The following is a 9,170-nucleotide window of genomic DNA, read 5'->3' as shown; positions in this document are numbered from 1 at the left end:
TACTTTCAGAGGAGATGTAGGAACGAACATGACCCTGGAAACTGGTGTCCCCTTCAGATGGGCCCCACAGGCTGAGCCCCGAGGCAGAGATGAGGAGTTTGTGGGGTTCACAGACTGGTCAAGGTTGGAAGGGCCCTCTGGAGCTCCCCCAGTGCCACCCCCCGCCAGAGCAGGGGCACCTCCAGCAGTGGCACAGGACACGTCCAGGCGGGTTTGGAATGGCTCCAGAGGGGGAGACTCCCCCCCTCTCTGGGCAGCTGTGCCAGTGCTCTGCCGCCTGCACGGGAGAGAAGTCCCTCCTCAGGTTGAGATGGAACTGCCTATGGTCATGTTTGTGCCCGTTCCCTCTTGTCCTGTCACTGGGCACCACTGTTCCCACCCCCCTGGCACCCTCCCTTTCAGTATTTATAAGCACTGATGCTGTGCTGTACCTGTCTGAGATGGCAGCAGATGCCCTGGCTGTGGTCCGAGGGCCACCTCCGTCTCCCTGCTTACCTGATAACCACAACAGGCGTGAATTTATAGGAGAAACACGTGGCATCCCCAGTGTGCTACGCGCAGGATGAGTCTGGGGTACAGTAGCAACAGCCTGTGTGCCTCTGCCCTGCGTGCAGCCCCGTGCACCCCGGGGCATCTCCCCTTCCAGAGGGATCTGCGTCACTGCTCCCTGCTGCGGTCCCTGGGAAGCATCAGGATACGGAGCTGGACCATCCGAAGTGCCGGGTGATGGAAGGCGTCTGTAGGTGGCTGTTGCTAAGCTACGGGCTCTGTCTGCTCGGGCTGGGAGCGCTGGAGGGCTGTGGTCGGACCTGGGCAGTAGGTGCTGTGGTGGGGTGTGTGGGGGGGGGAACAACCCATTCCCGGGTCAGGGAGTTTTGCGGAGTTCCCTCGTTTACTCTCTGCTCCAGATGAAGCAGCAGGAAACAAGTTTGGTTCTCCCTTTTGGAAGAAGGGAGTCCGTTGAAACCCAAGGGCCGTAACAGTCGGTTGCTTTATTTGTGTTTGGGTATCTTGGATAGGAGAGAGCGAGTTGGCTCTTTGCATCCCACCCCGCACTGCTGTATCGGAAGGACAAATACCTGCAATCAGCAGACGGGCTGAGGCACGGGCCCTGGGCTGGGACGTGGGTCTGGGAGAGAACCTCTGCTCCGGGAACTATTTAACTCCAGTCCCCGGGAAAGCGGGGCCGGCCAGCCCTGCCCTGCTGCCAGGGAAACTCTTTCCAGGGGCTCGGTGGGACCTCAGCGTGCACGGGGAGAAGTCTCCGGAGTCTGTGTGTGTGGAGAAGAAGGAATGATGGTGTCCTAGAGCAGTGCTCGGACAGGAGTACGCCGCCTTTGGGGTTTTTTGGCAGCTGCTCGCTCTGCCCTACAGTCCTGTCTCCAAGTGTTCGTGCAGGCGGCGTGTGCCGGGAGAGGCTGCTGCATCTGCAGGGGTAAAGAGAAATCTTAGTTTTAAGGGCAAAAGAGAAATCTTAGTTTGTTTTAAGGGTAATTGTTAAACAACCCCAGTTACACGATGAAGGCGGAGATGCTGCTGCTGAGGTATTTAAAAGACAGATAGACGTGGTGCTGAGGGACATGGTTTAGGGGTGGGTTTGGCAGTGTTAGGTTGGTGGTTGGACTCGATGATCTTAAAGGTCCCTTCCAACCTAGATGATGCTGTGATTCTCTGCTCAGTGCAAAGCGCACCTCATTCCTGGCTGGGCGAGTGAGCGAGCCGCTGCCTTTGTTCCTTTCTGTTTGCCTTCTCTCTGTCCTCCTGCACTAATTAATCTCATCTGCATGCTTAACGGCCATTCCTAGAGAGGAGATGAGAAAGAGACGGTGGGTTTCCAGCGAGAGCTTGCGCCTCTCCTCCCTGGGCTGCTCTCTGGACCCCTCAGCTCCACGCACAGCCCGGGGGTCGGGGCTGGAGGGGCGACCACTGGTGTTCACCTTTCCCAGCCGAGGGCCACTGGAGCGGGTCCTCCCCAGGGTCCGCAGGAGGATGTACGCGGGGGTCAGGAGGAGTAATTGGGTCGGAGAAGGAGGACGCAAGGAAAAGTTCCCCAGCAGGCAGGAAAACAGCCGGGGAAGTGAGCAGACGGCTTGCAGCCTCCTCGGTTTGAATGTCGCTTGGGGGCGGGGATGCTCAGGGAACAGGATAACAAACTGACTCCAACCTCTCTTGCCTTTTTTTTTTTTTTTTTTTCCTCCTTTTGTTTTGTTTTATTTTTAGGATCAGCTTCTGCATAAGCTTCTGAGGCAGATCTGGAACGGCAGGATTAACGGAAATGCAATGAAAGGTACGGGTCGCTGCTGCTCCGTGTCGGGGGGCGGCTGCGGGACTGGCGGCTGCGGGGGGCTGCCCGGTGCAGATGCTCCAGTCCCCGCTCTGCTCCAGGCTGCCCGCAGCCCTGCCAGGGGGAGGATGGTGTTTGCACTTCGTGTTTCTCTGTTGTTTTTCCCCTGGCACTTCTCCGCTCTGTTTTGCAGCGTAGCCAGCCCCCCCCACGGGCAGGGACCGATGCCGCCTCGCCCCACCAGCCACCATGGAGGTAGCTAATACCAAAGACTTCCAGTGGAAAACCCTCGCCCCGCTCCCGAGCCACAGGGTCTACTCGACCTTGGTGGAAGCTGGCGGGCAGGTGTTTGCCATCGGGGGCTGCGATGACAATGGTGTCCCCATGGACTGCTTCGAGGTCTACTCCCCTGAGGCCGACCAGTGGACCTCGCTGCCCCCCATGCCCACGGCCCGGGCAGGGGTGGCCGTGGCCACCTTGGGCAAGAGGATCATGGTGATAGGAGGGGTCGGAGTGAACCAGATGCCGCTGAAGATAGTGGAGATGTACAACATAGATGAGGGCAAGTGGAAGAAGAGGAACTCGCTGAGAGAGGCAGCCATGGGCATCTCGGTGACGGCAAAAGGCAAGGAGGGCCGAGTCCTTCCCGGGCAGGGAGGGATGCCTGCGGGGTGGTGAGATGGGGAGGGTCAGCATCGGTTGATGCATTGGGCACAAAAGCTTCCTGGGCAATGGCACAGGGTTACGTTGTTTTCCAAAATCTTTTCTGTGCTCCTAGAAGTTGAGCCCGGTGTATTTGTCATATCCCACCTGCTAAAGATGACTGGTGGCCAAAAGCAGATAAACCCAGGGGTTGCTCTGTGTTGTCTGCCCCAAAGCCACAAGGGCCATGGCTGTGCTGGTACCCGGGGTTATTTCGGGCAGATCCAAGCCCCAGGGTCTCAAATCAAACTTCTCCATGGTTTTGTACTGAATTCTGGCCCTCATGTGCTGCAAATGCTGGAAAAATAGGAATGGTGCTGGTGGCTGAGCGTAGCCGGGCTGGGAGGAACAGGCTGAGCTGTGGAGCCAGAGGTGAAGGTCTTGGAGCCACAGAATAGCTTTGAAGAGACATCCAAGCCCAGGATCAGCCAGGAGAGAGTCGGCTCAAATCTCAAAAAAAAAGAGTCATGGGCTCAAATCGTTGTACAAGGAGGGGAAGCAGCTGGCCTGGTGCTTAGCTCCCCTCTGAAAGCTTAACCACTGCCTTAACTGGGGCTTGTTCAATGCCTGTGAGGCTCTGCCTTATCAGCCCATCTCATTTTTTTAATTTCCAAGCAGAGATGTGGAGCATTGATTTCCTTTAGCATGCTCTGCCATGCTTTGAAGAGCCTGGGGCTGGGAGTTGTGTTCCCGAGCAGCGTGCCTGAGGTCAGCCAGCTTCCCGCCGTGCCTGGGATTACGAATCTAATCTCCAGGCAGCTTCTTTGAAAGCTGCTTGGTTTGTTTGCTTAAGTGGGTTTAAAAGCTACCATCAAGGAATGTTTAAAAATAATGTTTACCATCTTGGAGATGATTTTCTCTCCGAGTATAAGCTTGCCTGACCGATACGGCAGGGTCAATTTGGTGCGAGAGGCCAGGAACAGAAATAGCTGCCCAAATCCTTGCAGCGTGCAGGCTGGTCTCTGCTTTTTCAGCTGCCTTGTGAGGCTGCCCACAAGGGCAGGGCTGCTGTCGCCGCTCTCCTGAGTCTTGTCTGTGGAGTGATGTGCTTGTTGAAGGAGATAATGTGGGTGGCGTGCAGGTAGGATTTAGTTTTGGAGAGCCAGGTTTGCCGTTAGCCGGAGATGGATGTAGCTGATAGGGATTTGGCATACAAGTATCTAAAGGGTGGGTTGAAGGAGGATGGAGCCAGGCTCTTTTCAGTGGTTCCCAGTGACAGGACGAGGGGCAATGGGCACAAGTTGGAACACAGGAAGTTCCGTTCAAATACATGGAAAAACTTTATGGTTCGGGTGGCGGAGCACTGGCACAGGCTGCCCAGGGAGGTGGTGGTGTCCCCTTCTCTGGAGGTTTTCAAGACCCGCCTGGATGCAGTCCTGAGTGATGTGCTCTGGGCAATCCTGCTTTGGCAGGGGAGTGGGGCTAGATGATCTCTAGAGGTCCCTTCCAACTCTGAAAATTACGTGATTCCATGAATAAGTAGCCTCAGTGCCTTGTCTCGTCCCTGAGCCCTCCAGTCTGGGTCGCAGAGCCGCCATCCTGTGCCCAACCTCGTTGGGGCACCGCAGGAGCTGAGCTGAGGAGCAGCAGCCCCCGGATGGGGGAGCAGTGCTGGGGTAGAGCATCGGTGTTGGTGCGGGGACGGGGCGGTTGGTGCGGGGACGGGGCGGTTGGTGCCTTCCCTCTGCCCCGGGGGTGGGAGCTTGGGACGTACACGGGGACTCGGGTAGGAGTTAACAGTTCCGCTCCACATCATCTGATGGCACACGCGTTTTTGCAGGGGGGGGGTATTTCTGATGCTTTCCTATAATCATTTTGTGGGGTTTTCTTGCTCCTTGGCCCTGTCCAGACTACCGAGTCTATGCGGCTGGCGGGATGGGGGCTGACCTGCGCCCGCACAACTACCTGCAACACTACGACATGCTCAAGGACATCTGGGTGTCGCTGGCGGCCATGCCCACACCCAGGTACGCTGCCACATCCTTCCTGCGAGGCACCAAGATCTACGTGCTGGGTAAGAAGCAGTCTTCCCTCCTCCTCCTCCTCCTCCTCCTCCTCCTCCTCCTCCTCCTCCTCACTGCTGGGCAGCAGCTCCTGTGCTCTGAGCACTGAGAAGCCTCCCCTCTCCCGGGCCCATCCACGGCTGCTGGTGGCCGAGGGGGCAGCTGGTCTCTGCTCAATTTGCAGTCCTGCAGCGGCGGTAAAAGCCCTCGGGTTCAACTAGTGAGTAAAAATACTTCTGTGCATTGTATTACCGGCAAAGTACCGCAGCTTCACAAAGGGTCTGCGTTTGGCAGAGGAGAGACCTGGGAAACACTGGACCAAACCTTTTACAGGGGACGTTTTTCATTAGTCTTGTGTTTATAGAAAGGGAAACTAAGGCAGGGAAACGTCGCTGTGAGCTTGTGGCCAAACGGCATATCGGGATCAAAATGCAGGAGTTTGCTCAAACCGCCAGACAGCCCTGACTCTCTTTAGGGGTTACCAGAAAAGACTCTTTGATCTATTTTGCAGTTTGCTTGCTGCTGGCGAACAGTTTGTGGGGCCGGTAGCGAGCACAGGCTCTGCCTTCAAAGGCGCGCTGGGCGTCTGAGCTGAGAATAGCTGTATTCATCTGCCTCTGACGGGTGGAAGAATAATATGCATCTTTGGCGGTGGTAGCAGCAGCTGCCGTGGCTCTCCCGCCCCGTCAGGGACTGGGCAGCGAGGCCGGGGCTTGCTGGCTTGCACTGGTGCCGAACTCATCTGAATTGCAAAGGCTCCCTGAGTGCTGATCCCTGCTCTGCTGGGAATTTGTCTTGATTAAACCAGTGCATACTGAACACCTTCCTGTGCCAGCGACCCGCTGCTGCCGGCATGGAGGGAAGCGGAGGGTGTGATGCACCGGAAAACGAAGTGTTTTCATGCCGTGAACCTGCAGTTAAAGGAGAGGGAGCTCAAGGGTGAGAAGTTACCTGGCTTAGCAGCCCTCGGCCAGGTGACTTGAGCCCCGGGGACATCGTATGAGCTGGCAGCTCGCTCTCAGCCTGCCCCAGGAGGTTCCTCTGGTTCCCGCTGCCGTTGGCTGGGTGCTGTGAGCCACGCTGACCCTTTCCTTTCCGTCTCCCCTGCCCCAGGTGGAAGGCAGTCCAAGTACGCTATCAATGCCTTCGAGGTCTTTGACACAGAGACCAGGTCGTGGACCAAGTTTCCCAACATCCCCAACAAAAGGGCCTTCTCCAGCTTCGTGCCCACGGAAGACAAACTCTTCAGTCTCGGGGGCCTGCGGCAGGGACGGCTCTACAGGCAGCCCAAGTTCATGAGGACCGTGGACATGTTTGACATGGAACAAGGTGGGGGCTGTCCCAGCTCTGTCCTTTCCAGAGGAGCGGGGCGGGTGGCGCGCAAGGCTGTGCTTCGGGGCTTTGCTGTCCACGCAGAGCTTTCATCTGCTGAGTCCTGGGGCTGCTGGTGCCTCGAGCCCAGCCTAGAGGAAGGCCTGCAGTCAAGATGAACAAGTCAAGGCAGAAAGGGGAAAAACTATGGTCCCGAGGCAGCTGGGGTGGTGGGAAGCTGACCCCTGTGTCATGGGGTTTTATCACCCCAAGATGCAGCAGCAAAACTGCACTTCCACAAGCACGTAGGAGGTCAGAGAGGCAGATGGTTTCCCAGGCGTGGACGCTCCTGCGATGCCCGGTCTGTCCTGTCCCTCCCAGGTGGCTGGATGAAGATGGAGCGCTCCTTCTACCTGAAGAAAAGACGAGCAGACTTCGTGGCTGGCTACCTGAAAGGCAGAGTCGTCGTGGCTGGGGGACTAGGTGAGGCACTGGGGATGGTGGTAGTGCTTTAAAAGTATATGTGAATCATGTTATCCTTGCAGAGGGGAGAGATTCCGGCCCTGGCTGGCCTGAGGAAGCAGGGAAAAGGGACCCCATAAGGGGATGGGGTCCAGAGTACAGATGCTGTCCCAGAGCAGACAAGGGACACTTGCCAGTGCTTCCCAGGTGACCCAGTGCCTTGTTTTGTGCTTCCAGGAAACCAGCCAACTGTCCTGGAGTCTGCGGAGGCCTTCCATCCCGAGAAAAACAAGTGGGAGAGCCTGCCCCCCATGCCCACCCCACGCTGTGCCTGCTCCAGCATCGTGGTCCGGAACTGCCTGCTGGCCGTCGGCGGGGTGAGCCAGGGCCTGAGCAATGCCGTGGAGGCCCTCTGCCTCTCCGATTCCTAGCCGGCTCCTGCCCGGTGGAGGACCCTGCCCCTCGCTGCCTCCAGCAGCAGCAGCGGTGGTGGTGGGCAGCTCCCGGCAGCGCTGAAGCTGGGTGAGCATCACTCGAGCCACGCTGGGAGCCCGGCAGCTCTGCTCTGCCATAGCTAACCCCAGCCTTGCTCTGGAGCGGTGGCTGGCAGGACCCTGAGGCCAGAGCTGCTGTTCCTCTCCCTCCTGGGTGCTGCCGTTCCAGCCCCACGGAGGGAAGGAGCACTTTGGCCAGGGGTCCCCTCCAGTTGTCTTCAGAGCTTTGCAGGGAAACCCAGATGAAGGAACTGCTCGCAGCGCTGGTGTGCTGTGTCTCCTGCTATCAGGAAGGACTCTGGAGATCAGGGCACGGGCAAGTGTCTCCCTACAGCCATCCTGACTCACTACCAAAGGTGATGGGTCCAGAGGTGTTAGGAGTATCCGGACAGGTCGCTGGTGGTTCAGGGAGAGCTGTTGTGACGTTGCCCTCTTCCAGCATCCTGGGATCCACACGTGCTTCCCTGCACAGATCCCCTCGGCTTGCAACAAGGGAAACTCCTGACCTGCAGCCAGATTCAGGGGATCGTTCTTCTGCCTTCGTAGCAAGGCTTTTCCTGCAAACCTGTAGCATTTGACTGTCACGTTGGCAGAAGCTGGAGCAAGGAGTTGCCGATGCTCCTGGGAGGGATGAATGCCCAAAGGACTGTTTTGGTTAGTGGGAAGACCTTTTGGCACAGAACTAGCACAGATACTGCCTTTGCTGGGTTTCATGCAGAGATGGCCTCAATCTACAGAGTTCCAACCTGTTTTTTAGCTCTTCTAATGATTTGGGATCTTCCGTTTAGCCCTGGGAGAAAGGAGCAAAGCTGCGTGCTGCCTCTGGCTCTGGGGCGCGCTCACCGCGGGGGTGGGCAGGGGCTTTGGCCATCGGAGGCTCCGGCCACCCCCTTCTCTTTGGTTTCGTTCTTCCCGGGCAGTTTGGGGAGGGCTGTGCGAACCGTCGGGTTACAGATCCAGCTTCCAGCGGTCGCACCATTAAAAGCTGGATTCGGAGAAGCCCCCGGAGAATCCCGGTCCGTGCTCTGGGCTGTGCCCGTATGAGAAGGTGGGACCCAGTCTGGGGGGGAGAGGGGACCCAGAGCAGGTGGGGACGCGCCATCCCTCTCTTAAAGCGGTTCCTGGGCGGGGGGGGGGGGGGCGGGCAGTCCCGACGTCGGCCCCTCCGTGAGGCCGCCGGGGACGGCTGTGGGGCTCCGCCGGCGCCGGACCCGCTCCCGCCGCTGCGGAGCACCGAGGACACCGTGCGGCGGCGGCGGCAACGGCAGGGGCGGCCCGGGGACGGGGGGGACCGGGGGGGGACCAGGGGTCGGGGCTGGGTCCCTGCCGCTCCGGGGGTGCCCCGGCCCCGAGCTGTGTCCCGGGGGCGGGCAGGATGGTGGAGCGTTGTGGAACCCACAATTTATTGTCGTTTAGACAATTATTCTATCGCCTGATGACCCCTCCCCAGCTGGGATGGGGAATCGCGGGGAAAAAGAAAAACAAAGAAGGAAACCAGAGGGTTGAAATAAAAACAGATTTAATAGAATAGGAATGGATAATTAACAATAACACTAAAGAACCAGTATTGATCCCGATACCAATATAAAACACACAGGGGTTATCCTCAGCCCGTTCTATCCGTAGAAGCTGTGCGCTCCCAGCAGTGACAGCCAATGTGGGACCCTGCGAGCGCTGCGGCTGCGGGAGGAAGGGACGGGCTCAGGGCTCCGGCACCGGGGAGAGACCTTCTCAGGATGGCAGCCGTCACGGGAGAGAAAACACTCCTCGGCAAACTTTCTAATTTATATTGACTGTGCCGTTCATGGTATGAAATAGCCCTGTTGGCCAGCCTGGGTCAAGTGCCCGGGTCTCGCTCCTCCTCGTCCCTGTATGTGGCGAGCTTGAAAACACAGAGACCTTGAGACCTGCATC

At 58.0% G+C, this 9,170-nt stretch overlaps 1 protein-coding gene across 1 annotated transcript; it reads left to right on the top strand.

Moving 5' to 3' along the window:
- Positions 1 to 2,533: 2,533 nt before the first annotated feature.
- Positions 2,534 to 7,200, top strand: KLHDC8A (kelch domain containing 8A; the record flags this gene model as incomplete). Its single annotated transcript, XM_082494466.1, has 5 exons — positions 2,534 to 2,909; positions 4,836 to 5,000; positions 6,103 to 6,318; positions 6,682 to 6,783; positions 7,000 to 7,200. 5 exons carry the CDS (start codon positions 2,534 to 2,536, stop codon positions 7,191 to 7,193), a joined length of 1,053 nt encoding a protein of 350 aa, XP_082350592.1. The 3' UTR covers positions 7,194 to 7,200.
- Between the last annotated feature and the right edge of the window lie 1,970 nt (positions 7,201 to 9,170).

Source organism: Vanellus vanellus (genome assembly GCF_965231255.1).
Source record: "Vanellus vanellus genome assembly, chromosome: 23".
Lineage (NCBI taxonomy): Eukaryota > Metazoa > Chordata > Aves > Charadriiformes > Charadriidae > Vanellus > Vanellus vanellus.
Note: the sequence above shows the minus strand (reverse complement) of the source record. Positions and strands in the feature narration are given on the sequence as shown.